The sequence below is a fragment of the Ammospiza caudacuta genome, chromosome 6, assembly GCF_027887145.1.
Source record: "Ammospiza caudacuta isolate bAmmCau1 chromosome 6, bAmmCau1.pri, whole genome shotgun sequence".
NCBI classification, from domain to species: Eukaryota; Metazoa; Chordata; class Aves; order Passeriformes; family Passerellidae; genus Ammospiza; species Ammospiza caudacuta.
The window spans coordinates 20,516,508-20,535,409 of record NC_080598.1 but is presented as its reverse complement, the minus strand read 5'-3'; the positions used below and the strand labels follow the sequence as shown (position 1 = coordinate 20,535,409).

At 44.1% G+C, this 18,902-nt stretch overlaps 1 protein-coding gene across 1 annotated transcript in view; it reads left to right on the top strand.

Moving 5' to 3' along the window:
- MUC2 (mucin 2, oligomeric mucus/gel-forming) overlaps positions 1-18,902 on the top strand; it is a 62,148-nt gene that overhangs the window by 18,380 nt on the left and 24,866 nt on the right. Inside the window, exons 24-40 of the mRNA XM_058807654.1 lie at positions 179-335; positions 1,415-1,543; positions 3,409-3,559; positions 4,270-4,313; positions 4,887-5,087; positions 5,424-5,453; positions 5,821-6,315; positions 6,780-7,044; positions 8,107-8,303; positions 9,448-9,906; positions 10,710-10,865; positions 11,917-12,151; positions 13,282-13,437; positions 14,568-14,723; positions 15,854-16,023; positions 17,153-17,413; positions 18,343-18,480. Coding sequence (XP_058663637.1) covers positions 179-335; positions 1,415-1,543; positions 3,409-3,559; positions 4,270-4,313; positions 4,887-5,087; positions 5,424-5,453; positions 5,821-6,315; positions 6,780-7,044; positions 8,107-8,303; positions 9,448-9,906; positions 10,710-10,865; positions 11,917-12,151; positions 13,282-13,437; positions 14,568-14,723; positions 15,854-16,023; positions 17,153-17,413; positions 18,343-18,480 — 3,400 coding nt within the window. The remainder of the gene's footprint in view (positions 1-178; positions 336-1,414; positions 1,544-3,408; positions 3,560-4,269; positions 4,314-4,886; positions 5,088-5,423; positions 5,454-5,820; positions 6,316-6,779; positions 7,045-8,106; positions 8,304-9,447; positions 9,907-10,709; positions 10,866-11,916; positions 12,152-13,281; positions 13,438-14,567; positions 14,724-15,853; positions 16,024-17,152; positions 17,414-18,342; positions 18,481-18,902) is intronic.

Genomic DNA, 18,902 nt, shown 5'->3' with positions numbered 1-18,902 from the left:
AAGTCTATTATTCCCCAAAACATATTGAGCACCTTCAAGCCTGTATTTGTGATTTGGTAACTCTTAGGCACAGTCTCATTCCTTCCTAGCTCAATTCCCACATATCAAGAGCTCTCAAACATATTAGTTTGAAAACTAATTTGGAGATGAACTGGAGCATCATTTCTTCCCCTGACAGGTGGACCCACTTCCTTACTATGAGGCTTGTGTTCATGATGCCTGCTCCTGTGACAGCGGTGGGGACTGCGAGTGCTTCTGCTCTGCAGTTGCAGCGTATGCCCAAGAGTGCATCAAGGCTGAGGCCTGTGTGTTCTGGAGAACTCCTGATATCTGCCGTGAGTAACAGATAAACACAACTGTATCTTTCTAGCTGCTGTCAGAAAACCAGTCAAATAAATCATTAGTACTGTTACTGCAAGGTAATGCTGGTGACTTGGTGAAACCTTTTCTCAGCATATCAGGGAACAAACAGGCTAGTAAATTTGTATATTTCAACTGTTTTCTGTTCAGCCTGGCTCTTCTCTTCTCTTCTCTTCTCTTCTCTTCTCTTCTCTTCTCTTCTCTTCTCTTCTCTTCTCTTCTCTTCTCTTCTCTTCTCTTCTCTTCTCTTCTCTTCTCTCTTTCAGTTGTTCAAATTACTCAGAATTTGATTTTATATAGCACTCCCATGCTGTAGGCCTGAACCTAATCAGCGTTACGTATATTAAGCGGTGTCCATTAGTGGTGCTAGTACTCATACCAGTACCTCATAAATTAATGTAAAATAGTATTTAAATTAATATTACCCAAAAAGCGCTCAAATCAAAATGTTGAGATTCTAAGTAGTGGAAATATATAATTTTTTAATTTTAAAAAATCATTCAGATTAAAACTTTGGATCAATTGGAGCTTTTAAGTGTAAGAAGCCAGTGAAAAAAAAATTGCAAGTTTAATTCAGCTCTGCTATATAAGTTAATAAAAACTCCTTCCTCTGTCTCTAGTCGTGTAAGCTGAATTTAAGTTGTATTCATAGTGGCTCACATGCTTCCTCTTGGACTTTCAGCCTGTGTGATAAAGCTGGAGCTATTTTGTATGAAACTGAAAAATATTTAGGATTTTGCTGGTAGCTACGGAAGAAAAATACTGTCAGAAATATACCTTTAATTTTAAACAAAAAAAAAATTAAAAATAGATTTTCTTTATGATTTGAAGCATTTTTACCCAATGGCCTGAATACTTAAAATTTCGGTCTTGGCCACCAGTGTTTTGATGTATCCTAAATGCAAGCAGAGTAGTAAAAAGTCCAGGTCGTTTACCTCAAGAGAAATTTGGCCAGCTTACTTAGTAGATTGATATAGCTTGTACCTTAAAAGGCCTTCTCAGAAGTGCATTCTGGTAAGCTTGCTTTTAATGAGCTTCTCTCTTTTCTCATCAGCGATATTCTGTGACTACTACAACCCTCGCAATGAGTGTGACTGGCACTATGAGCCTTGTGGCAGTAATATCACAACCTGCAGGATGATCAATAATGTCAGCACCAACTTTACAGTACCATTACTGGAAGGTAATAAATTCCTTGCCACTTAATATTGTGTTTTGTATAACTTTGTTCGGATATCTTTTAATAATTATGGATTAGTTAGTCAACTTGATGACATGTTCCTAAAACTGCTATGCTGAGTTTGCCTCCAGTCTTACATAAATGTTTCCTATAATGTAATGTATTATTTATTAACATCAATGGGTGGTAGTTACATTGCTGTCAGCCACAAAACTAGTTCTCTGCTTGGGTAATGTCCTGAAACATGCATTATTATTACATCATGGTTATTTTGAATCTCATGCAAAAGTATTTTACAAGCAGGAAAATCCTCAATATGACAAAGAAGCAAGTCACTGATAGTTGGGTATTTTTAACCTTATCATTTTTTATGTACCAGATCATCTTGCCTTTACTAGATTAGTCTGCAACATTCACCTACCTTTACACTGGAAAATATCTTTTATAGCAGACACACCGATGTTGCTTTATATTGGATTCATACTGGAGATTCTGTTTTCCTTGCAGATGAGATATTAGTAGGTGGCAGTCATTGTGGTTGGTAATGGAACAGGAATTTCACATTAAAAGGACTCTAATGATCCAAGAATGTGAAAGACTTTAAAGTATCTCCTGGTTTACTACATGGTGAAGCTGGAGAAAGAAGCTGTATTTTTAGCCATAAAGTCTTTTTGGTCTGTACTGGAAGCAGTTATCTCCAGTTTAGGGACTGGCAAGAAATGCCTTGAATTTAACTTTGTTTTGAACTGCTAGTAAAAAAATTGAAAGAAAAAAATCAAACAAACGAAAACTCAAGAGAAACAGAACAAACCAAACCGAACAAAACCAAAAAACTAAAACAGAGAAAAAAAACCCAAAAAAACCCCAAAAAACATATCAAAAAAACCTACTAGAAATCAGCTAAAATCCCCAACCAAAATATTTTTTAAAAATCCAACAAGCCTCTGTATTTTAAAATAAATTATCTTATATTCTTAGAAGATAAGATTTGGGAAGTGTCAGAAGGCAGATTATTATATATCCAATTATATTTCTGAATTATTTTTGTTGCTTAATTTCAATAGAAATTTAGAGCACACCATTTTTGTTAGGACATTTTAAGTACAGTCTGGCAGTGTAAAGTGACTTCTAAGTACCAGCTAATTACATGGTGCTTCAGTTTAAAGGCTATTTAGAACTTCAGTACAGTAAAAAGAGAACTTTATGTCATTAATAATTGGACTTAATAAGAGGTTATTTGGAGGAAGGAAATATAATAATAATAGTAATAACAACAGAATAATATTTTAAGCTGTATTTACATGAAAAAATGAATGACAATTGACAGTCAATTAATTCCTTGCAGTAAAGTTTGGATCACTGCCTATGGGTAAAGGAAACCACAGATAAATTATCTGTTTGAGATAGAGACACCTGGTGTATTCTAGGCATATAAACAATGCCTAATGTTCCAAGAAATGTAGTGGAAAACCTGTTTGTTAGTGAATCTGCTTACATATTCTGCACAAAAATATTATTTATATAGTGATCTATACAAAAATTGGGGTATTTCTTTGTCTTAAAACTACTAGTTGCCCATAGAAATGAGTATGTATTAGGGGTTTCTCCAAGGTATTGAACTAAGAAAAAGAAACTTTACTAGTTTTCATAAAAAAACTTCTTACTTAATCCTCCTCACGCCAGTATTATCAATGAGAACTGTTGAAGTCTTTTGGAAAGACTAATTGTTCACAGCTTGATTTGAATGGGAAGTTTTAGATTTCTTTCACTATGCTTGATTCAGTGAGAATAGTTTACTTTCAGAAGGTACAAAAGTAACTTTTTGTACTTTTTCTTCATCCTTATTCTGCTCTACCTGTCATCAAAAGGTTGCTACCCCAGATGCCCTAAGGACAAGCCTATTTACAATGAAGACACAAAGCAATGTGTGACTGGAGATCAATGTGGATGTTACCTCGAGGATGGAACCTATGTGCCCCCTTGGCAAGAAATACCCACAGAGGAAAACTGTACAACATGGTATATAAAAATTACTTGCGGTAATTCAGGAAATAATTAGTGTATGCAGAGTCCTTAATTTACTTTACTGGGCCTCAAACAAATAGAGATGCAACTTCAGCTGAAGAGCTGATGTATTCTTGCATGTTGTAATTTTCCAAACTCATAATAACACAGATTTTAGGTTGGTATTGTTATTGTAATAAATGTACTAGCAAATTCAGTAATTATACCTGTCAACTGTCATAAATTATATAATGAAACCTCAATGAACTTCTAAAACAACCTTTCAATTATCACTACTCTTTGGGAAGAGGGGCTACTCTGCCTTGTATTCTCACTTAAAACTGGGACTTCAAAATCACTGTAGTCTGAAATACTCTTGCCCTGAAAGAGATAGTTGAGTCCTAACTCTTCATGCTTAGAGTGTTAGCAATGACAGCACTTACACCTCTGGCTCCACTTGGTGACCAGAGAATAATCTGATCTAGCTGAAAGTTCACTCTGCAAAACAGTTGTTATAGCAGTATTGCAACTCACAATTGAACTGAAAGTGGTGACTTAGTTTGAAGGAAAAATGGTAGGCAATACTAGAAAATATACCCAGAAAAATATGCAGTAGTGTGAATGAAGATCAAGTGACAAATATCTATGTTTCTGTGCTCTTGATTCTGCTAACAGGTGCAATGAAACATCAGCAACATTTTAATTTTTGAAAATTTTTCTTTTAGTATCTGTGTCCCATCAGGATCCATAGAGTGTAAACCGGTCCCAGGTAAATAACGTTTGACTTTTTCTGGAAACAAAAAGAAAAGCAAATGCACAGAACTGCTCTCTCTGACCATAGGAAGGCTTAGTATTGATTCGGAATAATTCTTTCCGGTGCTAATGAAAGTTGTGACTAAAGAAAATTTGGCAGCACTTTTTTTGAAATTTGCTGTTAATACTTCTAGTTAAACCTTTTTCTCATGCCCTTTCAGTCTTTCTCCCCACATCCCATATCCAAACTAATGGATTTCACTACAAGTTAGCACTTCCTGAACATGTAGTTATTAATATAAAACTGTCAGATAGTAAATTTCAATTATTGTTTCTCTTAGAACATTTTAAAACCTACTTTCTAAATCTGTACCATCAGGCATTTTATTCAGGACTTGATTAAATATGTTCTAACATTGCTTTAAATATAAAGATAAATTAGCACAATATAGTAGATCTAAGCTCCTCTAAGGAGGAACAGGAGCTGAAAAACATGCATGACTCATGTAAATGCTCTCTTGTCCATGAGTATTTTGCCTCTGGCTCTTACGTGGTAGTAGAAAAATTGCACAGTAAAGTTTTCTTGCAGGATGTCCTTGTGTCATCAATGGAACGAGTTATGAAGAGGGTGCTACTGTGGGAGTCGTACAGGACGGTGACACATGTATAAGATACATTTGTGCAGAAAATGGCTCTATAGTTCCTGGTGAAGTCTATCCCTGTCCAACATCTTCACCTACAACCATTTCAACCTCCTCCCCTCACAGTACTCTTACCACCACCACCACAGGTAAATCATGAATACAGATGTGATCTAAAAATTGTTTTCTTTAAGGAAAATATTTTAAATATAGAATGTACAATTATATGGGATTATAGTTGACACAGATAGAGCAATATTTATGGATTGTTTTATCACACCACACTATGAAAGACTTTTAGCATTTTGAGTTTATTTATTTCTCATTAAAGAAATTTTAAGTATATACTATAGGATGCCTTCCTATTTTTGAAAAAAGATGTTAGCTTTTCAATATCCTAATGGATAGTAGAAATAATGTTAGGAGTGTCAACAAAAAAAATACTATTTCTTTTGAAATTATAATCTCTTTTTGTTCTATTTCAGTTTCCACTACAAGCCGCCCAGTCACTACAAGTAAGTTATAAATACAAAACAATGTTGTTAAAAATGTCAAAGGAATATTTAAAGGAAGAGTAAATTAAAGACAATTAATACAGAAAAAATATATTTTAAACAAAAATGAATTTTATTTTTTGTAATTTCAAAAGTGCTGTTAGTATATAGAGAAGAAGGACTTTTAAAGGATGCAGCTTGGTGATTTTATTTTGATGCAAAACTTCCAGTTTAAAGATCTCGTAATACAGAACCAATTTTAGAACTCTTTTCTTTGGAACGATTACATATAGCGATGCAGTCCTCTAGTCCTTAATGGAAGAAAATAGAAAATGGATCTTCTCAGGATGTTACCTGTAAAATCTGAAACCTCTGTCTTTTCTTGCAGCTCCATGCGTAGTCACAGAACTAATCTGTGATTGGACAGAGTGGTTTGATGTTAGTAAACCTGAAGAAGGTGGTGGTGACTACGAAACATATGATGAAATAAGAAAACATGGAAACAAAATATGTACAGCTCCTGAAGAAATTGAATGCAGGGCTAAGGATAAACCTGATGCGAGCTTAGAAGAACTTGGTCAGAAAGTAGAGTGCAATGTTAAATATGGGCTAATCTGTAAAAATGATGAGCAAGATGTAACTATGTGGCCACTTTGCTATAATTATGAAATCAGAGTAAACTGTTGTGAGTGGCAAGAAATTCCTTGTGAGCATACAACTACACCTACTATACCTTCAACTTCAACCACCACCCAGACAACAATAGCCAGCACCACTACAACCAGGACTTCAACAGAAATTACCACCCCGCCCATAGACATCCATTCCACAACATGTGAGTATACACCATCAGTTCTCACTCCATTAACTTCAACAACTTCAGGTATTTAACTGAAAAAATTCCATGATCTTTGCCTTTGGAGAAATATAGGGCTGTTGGTTACTCAAGGCAGGTCACAATCATAGAAAACATTGGTCTGCAAGGAAGTCTTACTTAAGAGAGTTTGGACTTTTAAGTTTCTGCTGGAGACAATATTCCCAGAAGGACTTGCTGTGTGAGAAAAGAGTAGGCCATGCTTCAAACTCCTGTTGCTAGAGGCATTATCTGGATGGGGTTGCACAGGCTTTCTTCTTAAGGCTGACATGGTCTTGCTGATTTTGTGAGAAACACTTTCCAGCAGTATGCCTAATCTCCTAGCTAGGAAAAGAGGGCTATGACCCTCTCTGTGCATGGATGTCAAGGATTCTGCTTTCTGGGGCCAGAAAGGGAGGGCTGGTGCCAGAGACCTTTGCAGTGCTAAGGGTGAGCTGACCTCTCTAGCTCTGTGGCGGCTGCCTCATGCACAGCTTCTGTTCAGTTCCTATTGAGTCCCACTCATGCCTCTGTACCTTTGTCTGTTTTCTCTGTCCCTGTTCTTTCTAACAGCCCCATCTCCACCCACACCGAGCACACCACAATCGACAACCACTCCTACGCCGCCAGAGACTCCCACCACCACCATCAGCACCCCGACAACAACCACCACTACTACTGGATCAACAGAGCCCACCTCAACTACTTTAAGCACATCCTCACCAACACCAACATACACCACCACCACACCAACTCCAGGTACTTCTCTGGACTGTTCTCTGATGTGTTCCTTTGCTATGGGAGAAATGAAGGTGCCTTGGCCCCTCCTTCAGTGTGTCTCCATGGGATTGCAGATTGGAGGAATTACTGTTCATCCCCTCAAGTGCCCTGTGCCCTGTGTTCAAAGCTGATCTTTCGGCCCGCTGTTTAAGAAGAACAAGGATTAAGGGGTTCTAGGGTGAAGGTCTTGGTTTCCCTGACTCAAAATGCTGGTGCCCAGCTTAGACAGATGCTGAACTAATGGAAATTCTTGATTTTCCTGCTGTTGGACCTTGTCCTTCAACTGGCCAGAATGTAGTCACTGGTCCCACACATGGAGGGCAATTGGAGTGGGACTTTAGTCTGTGACACTGTCATTCTAGGAACAGCTGGGCAGACTTTCTTCCCTTTCTCGTCTTCCTTTGGCATGTCAGTACAAGGGGATGAAAATGGTTCTAGATCTTAGAAGCAAGGATTACACTGGGACACTTTTGGAAACAGCTTTACCCTCAAAAATTCCACTTCCTGTGAACTGTAGCCTTTTGCTGATGACATCTGCTAGAACTCTGGGAAGCCATTCATCAGGCTGAGATTCCACCAGAGGGAAATTTCATGAGAGTCAGGGAGGACTTACTCCTTTTCACACTACCATCTCTGACGATGAATTCACCACACAGCTCTTACTGCAAGGATTTGGAAGGTGCTCAGGTAGTGAGGCAGGGATAGAAAGTCCCAGCAACATAAAAAGGCATTACTCGTCCTCATTGCTTACCTACTGGTAGGTCTCTGTGATATGGTGAGAAGCACCTTCCAGCAGCATCCCGAGTCTCCTAGCTAGGAAAGGAGGGCCATCACTCTTTCTGTGCATGGATGTAAAGGATTATTCTCTTTGATGCTAGAAAGGAAGGGCTGGTGCTAGGGATCTTTGCTGTGCTAAGAGCGGTCTGACCCCTCTAGGTCTGTGGCAACTGCCTCATGGACAACTTCTGTTCATTTCACACTGAGTCACACTGATGCCTTTGTGTCTTTGTCTGTTTTCTTGGTCCCTGCTGTTTCCAACAGGCACACCAAGCACAGCATCCCCTACATCGGAATGGACAACCACTTCGACGTCACCGGAGACTCTCAGCAGCACCGCGACCAGCACCAGCACCAGCACCACCACCAGCAGAGCACCGACGACGACAACCATCCCAACTCCTGCACGTATGTTCCTAAACCAAAAAATTCCTGCCAAAAGCCCTGTGCCTCGAACTACAGTACCAACAAATAATTCTCTGGCTCTGTTGTTGTTTCTGGCCTTGCTATGGGAGTAGGGAAGATCCATGAGTACCTCCATATGTGGCTCTGGAAGGGATCAGGGATGGGTGTAATTTCTGGGCAGCCTGTGGCTAAACCTGGCCCTTGTTCTGGCTGTTTGAAAGGAGCAAGGATTTAGGGGACCTTGGGAGAAGGTCTTGTCTTCTCGGCCTCAACAGTGCTCCAAGGAGGTATTTCATACTTGTGCCCAGATTAGACAGATACTGAAGTGATGGGAATGTTGCTTTTGCTGCCATTGGACCTTGTCCTTCAGCTGTCCAGAATGTAGTCACTGGACCCAAGGTGTGCAGTTGGAGTGGAGCTAAAGCTTGTGGCAGTGGCATTTCAGACTCTGTTTGGGCACAGCTGTGCAGATCTACTTCCCTTTCTCTGCTGTTTTTTTTCTGTGGCCATTGCTGCGACTTTCCAGCTGTTTGGGCTGTAGGGTGTTTCCACGGCTTTAGCTGGCAGAGTTTGGGGATTGGTTTCAGAGCTCAGATTGCCACTTTTGACAGACCCAGGCTCTGGGCAGCTGGATTCTACCAGCGTTCCTGTTGGTGCTTGTCTCCAGCAATCTGTGTGCTGCTGAGAGGTGCTGGAAAGTACTGGGAAGCAGCTGAGGCTTTGTCAGCAGCGCGTCTCCTATGCCTGCTTTCCCTCTTTCCCTGTCGTTTGTCAGATGCTTTCCCAGTGGTTGGTTTCTCCATGAGATATTGAGGTGGTGTGCATGGCGCAAGAAGCTGAGAGAGTGGCAGGAGTCTCTACTTAGTCCCACACTCTGCCTCCTGATGGGCCTTAGGTGTGTGTTTTTTTGCAGACGAGAGTCCATGCAAAGCAGTGTGCCCCACAGCTGGGGCACACACACATAACTCATGAGTGCCTGTGTCCTGATTTGGGCCAGGAGTGGTTTTTAGGGCCAGGAAGGAGAGGCCTGGCCAGACCACTGAGCTTTCTTATGGCCAGTGTTGGCTGAGTGCAGTAGCAGCCTGAGGGGCACTGCTGAGTGCAGGGGATGCCCAGAGCACCACCTGCGTGTGAGCTGGTGCCCTGCATTGTTGTCTCTCTCCTGTCTGTTTCTGACTGTCTGTCTTGTTGTCTCCTCAGCGTGTGAGTGCATCTGGACAGACTGGATTGATGTGACTTACCCAGATGCTTCTGACAGGAATAGTGGTGACTTCGAAACCTTTGAGAACATTTGGAAGAAATACCCCTCCTGGGAGTGTGCAAAAGTTGAGAATATTTCATGCCGAGCAGAGAAATTCCCTAGCACTTCCATTGCAGATTTAGGGCAGAAAGTGGAATGTAATGTTGACGTAGGGCTCATTTGTAACAATAAAGATCAGCAGATAGGAGGTATAATACCAATGCCAGTGTGCCTCAACTATGAGATCAGTGTGTGCTGCACCCCCAACAAACCAGAGTGTCTTCCAACTCCAAGCACCACGAGCACCACAACTTCCACAGCTTCCACCACAAGCAGCGTTTCCCCTCCAATATCAACCACCGCTCCAACATCAACATCAGTGGAGACTCGCAGCCCTACCACCACCACCACCACCACCACCACGGTGCCCCCCAGCAGCACCACCACTAGTGGCAGCACCTCAGAGACAACAAGGACTGCTCCTGTCTCAACAACACCCGTTTCAACTACTTCAAGCACATCCACGCCCACACCAACCTACACCACCACCACCTCACCAACTCCAGGTACTTCTCTGATCTGTGTTCTCATGTGTTTCCTTGCTGTGGGGAGCTGGAGGTCTGTCAGCCCCTCCATTTGTGCCTCTCTCTGGGATCTGAGACTGAACTAATTGTTGTGTATCCCCTGAAATGGCCTTTGCCCAAAGGTGGTCCGTGGGCTGGTTGTTTCAGAAGGAGCAAGAATACAGGGCTCTATGTCCTCCTTTCCTGTAGAGATCTTGATCCTCTTGTTACTGTGCAAACATCCTTCCGTGACCACAGATTCCCATCTCAGCTCTTACTCCATGAGTTAGTGAGGTGTTCAGGTAATGAGGTAGAGATAGAAAGTCCCCAGCAGATGAAAAGCATTACTCTTCCTCCTCTCTTCCATATCAGTAGATCTCTCTGATTTTGTGAGACGTGCCTTCCAGCACTATGCCCAGTCTCCTAGCTAGGCAAAGAGGGCTGTGACCCATCCTGTGTGTGCATGGATGTCAAGGACTCTGCTTTTTATGGCCAGAAAGGGAGGGGTGGCTCTGGAGACCTTTGTTGTTCTAAGGGTGCCCTGCCTTGTCTATGTCTGTGGCTGCCGCCTGATGTGCAGCTTCTGTTGAGTTCACATTGAGTCCCACTGATGCCTTTGTGTCTTTGTCTGTTTTCTCTGTGCCTGCTCTTTCTAACAGGCACAACTCCATCCACACCAAGCACACCACCATCGACAACCTCTCCCTCGACACCGGAGACTCTCACCACCACCACCAGCCCTCCAACCACAACCACAACCACAACAAGAACACCAACGGTTACTGGATCTTCAATGACCACATCAAGTCCTGGAAGTATGTTCCCAGCAGTAGTCATTCCCACCAAATTCCTCTGCATCTAACTGCACAACCAACAAATAATTATCTGGTTGTTCTGTTATTTCTGACCTTATACTGGGAGTACTGAAGGTCTGAGAGTAGCTCCATTTGTGACTCTGGATGGGATCCGGGGTGGGTGTAACTTCTGGACATCCTAGGAAATGTCATGTGCACAAAGCTGGCCTTTTGTTCTGGCTGCTTCAGAAGGAACAATGATTTAGGGGTCCTGGGCAGGCGGTTTTGACTTCCCTGACTCAACAGTGCTCCCAGGTGATATTTCATCCTGGTGTCTCATCTTGTACAGATTCTGAAGTGATGGAAACCTTGTTTTTACCCCTGTTGATCCTAATCCTTCCGCTGGCCAGAATGTAGTCACCGCACCCATGGAGTGCAATTGCAGTGGGACTTGGTGTTGTGACACTTGCATTTCAGGCTCTATTTGGGCACAGCTGTGTATAGTTTCCTACTTTCTGCTCCTCCCTTACCCTTTTACTGTTAATGGTGTTCAGCTACTCTAGGTGTAAGAAGGAAGGATTCTTCTGCCAGGCTTTTGGGAACAATTCCAGTCTGCATACTACCCTTTGCTGTGAGCTGTGGTCTTTGGCTGATCAGATCCACTAGTACACTGGGGAGCCCTTTATCAGGCTGACACTGGGAAATCACATGACAAACAGGCAGCAAGATATTCCTGTGCATGCTTCCTTCCCTTACCACGTGTTCCCATCTCAGGTTTTGCTCCAGTGTTTAGTGAGCTGTTCAGGTAATGAGGCAGAGCTAGAAAGCTCCAGCAAGTTTGAAAGCATTACTGCTCCTCATTTCTTACCTATGGGTAGTGCATTCTTACATTGTAAGAAGCATCATCCAGCAGCATTCCCAGTCTCTTAGCTAGGGGAGGAGGACCTGGATGGACGTCAAGGATTCAGCTTTCTGGGGCCAAAACCAGAGGGCTGGTTCTGGGGTTCTCTGTTGTTCTAAGGGTGGGCTGACCTGTCTATGTCTGTGGCTGCTGTCTGTGGTTGATGTGCAGCTTCTGTTGAGTTCACATTAAGTCCCGCTGATGCCTTTGTGTCTTTGTCTGTTTTCTCTGTGCCTGCTCTTTCTAACAGGCACAACTCCATCCACACCAAGCACACCACCATCGACAACCTCTCCCTCGACACCGGAGACTCTCACCACCACCACCAGCCCTCCAACCACAACCACAACCACAACAAGAACACCAACGGTTACTGGATCTTCAATGACCACATCAAGTCCTGGAAGTATGTTCCCAGCAGTAGTCATTCCCACCAAATTCCTCTGCATCTAACTGCACAACCAACAAATAATTATCTGGTTGTTCTGTTATTTCTGACCTTATACTGGGAGTACTGAAGGTCTGAGAGTAGCTCCATTTGTGACTCTGGATGGGATCCGGGGTGGGTGTAACTTCTGGACATCCTAGGAAATGTCATGTGCACAAAGCTGGCCTTTTGTTCTGGCTGCTTCAGAAGGAACAATGATTTAGGGGTCCTGGGCAGGCGGTTTTGACTTCCCTGACTCAACAGTGCTCCCAGGTGATATTTCATCCTGGTGTCTCATCTTGTACAGATTCTGAAGTGATGGAAACCTTGTTTTTACCCCTGTTGATCCTAATCCTTCCGCTGGCCAGAATGTAGTCACCGCACCCATGGAGTGCAATTGCAGTGGGACTTGGTGTTGTGACACTTGCATTTCAGGCTCTATTTGGGCACAGCTGTGTATAGTTTCCTACTTTCTGCTCCTCCCTTACCCTTTTACTGTTAATGGTGTTCAGCTACTCTAGGTGTAAGAAGGAAGGATTCTTCTGCCAGGCTTTTGGGAACAATTCCAGTCTGCATACTACCCTTTGCTGTGAGCTGTGGTCTTTGGCTGATCAGATCCACTAGTACACTGGGGAGCCCTTTATCAGGCTGACACTGGGAAATCACATGACAAACAGGCAGCAAGATATTCCTGTGCATGCTTCCTTCCCTTACCACGTGTTCCCATCTCAGGTTTTGCTCCAGTGTTTAGTGAGCTGTTCAGGTAATGAGGCAGAGCTAGAAAGCTCCAGCAAGTTTGAAAGCATTACTGCTCCTCATTTCTTACCTATGGGTAGTGCATTCTTACATTGTAAGAAGCATCATCCAGCAGCATTCCCAGTCTCTTAGCTAGGGGAGGAGGACCTGGATGGACGTCAAGGATTCAGCTTTCTGGGGCCAAAACCAGAGGGCTGGTTCTGGGGTTCTCTGTTGTTCTAAGGGTGGGCTGACCTGTCTATGTCTGTGGCTGCTGTCTGTGGTTGATGTGCAGCTTCTGTTGAGTTCACATTAAGTCCCGCTGATGCCTTTGTGTCTTTGTCTGTTTTCTCTGTGCCTGCTCTTTCTAACAGGCACAACTCCATCCACACCAAGCACACCACCATCGACAACCTCTCCCTCGACACCGGAGACTCTCACCACCACCACCAGCCCTCCAACCACAACCACAACCACAACAAGAACACCAACGGTTACTGGATCTTCAATGACCACATCAAGTCCTGGAAGTATGTTCCCAGCAGTAGTCATTCCCACCAAATTCCTCTGCATCTAACTGCACAACCAACAAATAATTATCTGGTTGTTCTGTTATTTCTGACCTTATACTGGGAGTACTGAAGGTCTGAGAGTAGCTCCATTTGTGACTCTGGATGGGATCCGGGGTGGGTGTAACTTCTGGACATCCTAGGAAATGTCATGTGCACAAAGCTGGCCTTTTGTTCTGGCTGCTTCAGAAGGAACAATGATTTAGGGGTCCTGGGCAGGCGGTTTTGACTTCCCTGACTCAACAGTGCTCCCAGGTGATATTTCATCCTGGTGTCTCATCTTGTACAGATTCTGAAGTGATGGAAACCTTGTTTTTACCCCTGTTGATCCTAATCCTTCCGCTGGCCAGAATGTAGTCACCGCACCCATGGAGTGCAATTGCAGTGGGACTTGGTGTTGTGACACTTGCATTTCAGGCTCTATTTGGGCACAGCTGTGTATAGTTTCCTACTTTCTGCTCCTCCCTTACCCTTTTACTGTTAATGGTGTTCAGCTACTCTAGGTGTAAGAAGGAAGGATTCTTCTGCCAGGCTTTTGGGAACAATTCCAGTCTGCATACTACCCTTTGCTGTGAGCTGTGGTCTTTGGCTGATCAGATCCACTAGTACACTGGGGAGCCCTTTATCAGGCTGACACTGGGAAATCACATGACAAACAGGCAGCAAGATATTCCTGTGCATGCTTCCTTCCCTTACCACGTGTTCCCATCTCAGGTTTTGCTCCAGTGTTTAGTGAGCTGTTCAGGTAATGAGGCAGAGCTAGAAAGCTCCAGCAAGTTTGAAAGCATTACTGCTCCTCATTTCTTACCTATGGGTAGTGCATTCTTACATTGTAAGAAGCATCATCCAGCAGCATTCCCAGTCTCTTAGCTAGGGGAGGAGGACCTGGATGGACGTCAAGGATTCAGCTTTCTGGGGCCAAAACCAGAGGGCTGGTTCTGGGGTTCTCTGTTGTTCTAAGGGTGGGCTGACCTGTCTATGTCTGTGGCTGCTGTCTGTGGTTGATGTGCAGCTTCTGTTGAGTTCACATTAAGTCCCGCTGATGCCTTTGTGTCTTTGTCTGTTTTCTCTGTGCCTGCTCTTTCTAACAGGCACAACTCCATCCACACCAAGCACACCACCATCGACAACCTCTCCCTCGACACCGGAGACTCTCACCACCACCACCAGCCCTCCAACCACAACCACAACCACAACAAGAACACCAACGGTTACTGGATCTTCAATGACCACATCAAGTCCTGGAAGTATGTTCCCAGCAGTAGTCATTCCCACCAAATTCCTCTGCATCTAACTGCACAACCAACAAATAATTATCTGGTTGTTCTGTTATTTCTGACCTTATACTGGGAGTACTGAAGGTCTGAGAGTAGCTCCATTTGTGACTCTGGATGGGATCCGGGGTGGGTGTAACTTCTGGACATCCTAGGAAATGTCATGTGCACAAAGCTGGCCTTTTGTTCTGGCTGCTTCAGAAGGAACAATGATTTAGGGGTCCTGGGCAGGCGGTTTTGACTTCCCTGACTCAACAGTGCTCCCAGGTGATATTTCATCCTGGTGTCTCATCTTGTACAGATTCTGAAGTGATGGAAACCTTGTTTTTACCCCTGTTGATCCTAATCCTTCCGCTGGCCAGAATGTAGTCACCGCACCCATGGAGTGCAATTGCAGTGGGACTTGGTGTTGTGACACTTGCATTTCAGGCTCTATTTGGGCACAGCTGTGTATAGTTTCCTACTTTCTGCTCCTCCCTTACCCTTTTACTGTTAATGGTGTTCAGCTACTCTAGGTGTAAGAAGGAAGGATTCTTCTGCCAGGCTTTTGGGAACAATTCCAGTCTGCATACTACCCTTTGCTGTGAGCTGTGGTCTTTGGCTGATCAGATCCACTAGTACACTGGGGAGCCCTTTATCAGGCTGACACTGGGAAATCACATGACAAACAGGCAGCAAGATATTCCTGTGCATGCTTCCTTCCCTTACCACGTGTTCCCATCTCAGGTTTTGCTCCAGTGTTTAGTGAGCTGTTCAGGTAATGAGGCAGAGCTAGAAAGCTCCAGCAAGTTTGAAAGCATTACTGCTCCTCATTTCTTACCTATGGGTAGTGCATTCTTACATTGTAAGAAGCATCATCCAGCAGCATTCCCAGTCTCTTAGCTAGGGGAGGAGGACCTGGATGGACGTCAAGGATTCAGCTTTCTGGGGCCAAAACCAGAGGGCTGGTTCTGGGGTTCTCTGTTGTTCTAAGGGTGGGCTGACCTGTCTATGTCTGTGGCTGCTGTCTGTGGTTGATGTGCAGCTTCTGTTGAGTTCACATTAAGTCCCGCTGATGCCTTTGTGTCTTTGTCTGTTTTCTCTGTGCCTGCTCTTTCTAACAGGCACAACTCCATCCACACCAAGCACACCACCATCGACAACCTCTCCCTCGACACCGGAGACTCTCACCACCACCACCAGCCCTCCAACCACAACCACAACCACAACAAGAACACCAACGGTTACTGGATCTTCAATGACCACATCAAGTCCTGGAAGTATGTTCCCAGCAGTAGTCATTCCCACCAAATTCCTCTGCATCTAACTGCACAACCAACAAATAATTATCTGGTTGTTCTGTTATTTCTGACCTTATACTGGGAGTACTGAAGGTCTGAGAGTAGCTCCATTTGTGACTCTGGATGGGATCCGGGGTGGGTGTAACTTCTGGACATCCTAGGAAATGTCATGTGCACAAAGCTGGCCTTTTGTTCTGGCTGCTTCAGAAGGAACAATGATTTAGGGGTCCTGGGCAGGCGGTTTTGACTTCCCTGACTCAACAGTGCTCCCAGGTGATATTTCATCCTGGTGTCTCATCTTGTACAGATTCTGAAGTGATGGAAACCTTGTTTTTACCCCTGTTGATCCTAATCCTTCCGCTGGCCAGAATGTAGTCACCGCACCCATGGAGTGCAATTGCAGTGGGACTTGGTGTTGTGACACTTGCATTTCAGGCTCTATTTGGGCACAGCTGTGTATAGTTTCCTACTTTCTGCTCCTCCCTTACCCTTTTACTGTTAATGGTGTTCAGCTACTCTAGGTGTAAGAAGGAAGGATTCTTCTGCCAGGCTTTTGGGAACAATTCCAGTCTGCATACTACCCTTTGCTGTGAGCTGTGGTCTTTGGCTGATCAGATCCACTAGTACACTGGGGAGCCCTTTATCAGGCTGACACTGGGAAATCACATGACAAACAGGCAGCAAGATATTCCTGTGCATGCTTCCTTCCCTTACCACGTGTTCCCATCTCAGGTTTTGCTCCAGTGTTTAGTGAGCTGTTCAGGTAATGAGGCAGAGCTAGAAAGCTCCAGCAAGTTTGAAAGCATTACTGCTCCTCATTTCTTACCTATGGGTAGTGCATTCTTACATTGTAAGAAGCATCATCCAGCAGCATTCCCAGTCTCCTAGCTAGGAGAGGACAGCTCTCACCCTCTCTGTGCATGGATGTCAAGGATTCAGCTTTCTGGGGCCAGAATAGGAGGGCTGGTTCTTGTGTCCTCTGTTGTCGTAAGGGTGGGCTGACCTGTCTATGTCTGTGGCTGCTGTCTGTGGTTGATGTGCAGCTTCTATTGAGTTCACATTGAGTCCCACTGATGCCTTTGTGTCTTTGTCTGTTTTCTTTGTCCCTGCTGTTTCTAACAGGCACAACTCCATCCACACCAAGCACACCACCATCGACAACCTCTCCCTCGACACCGGAGACTCTCACCACCACGGCCAGTACCACGATGCCCCCCAGCAGCACCACCAGCATCAGCACCCCGAGCACAACTGTTACTGGATCACCAACACCCACCTCAACTACTCCAAGCACATCCACGCCCACACCAACATACACCACCACCACATCAATTCCAGGTACTTCTACATTTTGTGCTCCCACATGTTTCCCTGCTTGTTCGAGTAATGATGGTTCATAAGCACTTCTTCTGTCCCTTTATGGGATTAGGGATGGGTATAACTCCCAGGTATTCCAGGAATTGGGCTGTTCCAAACCTGTGAGTTTGGGCTCAGTGTTTCATAAGGAACAAGAATTCAGGGGTCATTAGAAGATTTTCTTGGCTTCCCTGACTCAACAGGGCTCTAAGGTGTTGTTTCACTCTGGTGAAACAGCTTAGTGAGATGTTAAACTGATGAGAAATGTTGCTCATGCTGTTTTTGCGCCATCCTTCTGCTAACCAGAATGGAATCACTGGATCCATGGAGTTAAGTTGGAGTAGGGCTTCATCTAGTGGCAGTGGCACATCAGGCTCTGTTTGGGCCCAGCAGTGCCATATTTTTTCCCTTTTACTTTCTTCTTTGTTCTGTCAGCGCTAACAGTTGTCAGTTGTAAGAGATGTTGGAAGGAAGGATTCCCCTGCCAGAGTTTTGGGAACAGTTTCTCTCTGCAGACTGGCCCTTGCTGTGGACTGTGGCCTTTGATGAGATTCACTAGTGCCCAGGGAAGTCATTCATCAGGCCTTCATAGCACCACAGGGATATCACAGGATGATCAGGCAGGAATATATTCACAGAGTCAGTTAGGTTGGAAAAGATCTCTGAGATCATTATGTCCAACCTTTGCCTGATCACCCAATGTCACCTAGACGATGGCACTAAATGCCACATCCACTTTTTTCTTAAAAGTGAACAGACACTGTGGCTCTGCCTCCTCCTTGGGCAGTCCATTGCACTGTCTAAATATTTGTTCTCTGGAGAAATTTGTCCTGACATTCAACTTAAACCTCCCCTAGCACAACTGCCTCATGCACAGCTTCTGTTGAGTTCACATTGGGTCCCACTCATGCCTTTGTGCCATTGTCTGTTTTCTCTGTCCCTGCTGTTCCTAACAGGCACAGAAAGCACATCCACACTGAGCACGCCAAAATCGACAACCACTACCTCGCCAACGGAGACTCCCACCACCACCACCAGCCCTCCAACCACAACCACTGGTCCTGGATCAACAACAACCATCTCAACTCCTCAAAGTATGTTCCCAAAACCAATAATTCTCACCAAAACCCCTCTTCCCCCGGGAACAAAATTAACAAAAAATTCTCTGGTTCTGTTGTCATGTCTGGCCTTGCTGTGGGAGTAGTGAAAGTCCATGAAGCACCTCCATATGTGGCTCTAGATGGGATCAGGGATGGGTGTAACTTCTGAGAGTTTTGGGAAAAGTCCTGTGGTCAAATCTTGCCCTTGGGCTGGCTATTTCATAAGGAACAAGGATTTAGGGGTTCTTGGGGGAAAGTCTTGTCTTTCCTGACTCAACAGTGCTTCAAGATGGTATTTCATGTTGGTGCCCAGCTGAGACAGATGCTGAACCAATGGGTAACATTGCTTTTGCAGCTGTTGGACCATGTCTTTCAGCTGGCCAGAATGTAGTCACTGGACCTGTGGAGTGCAATTG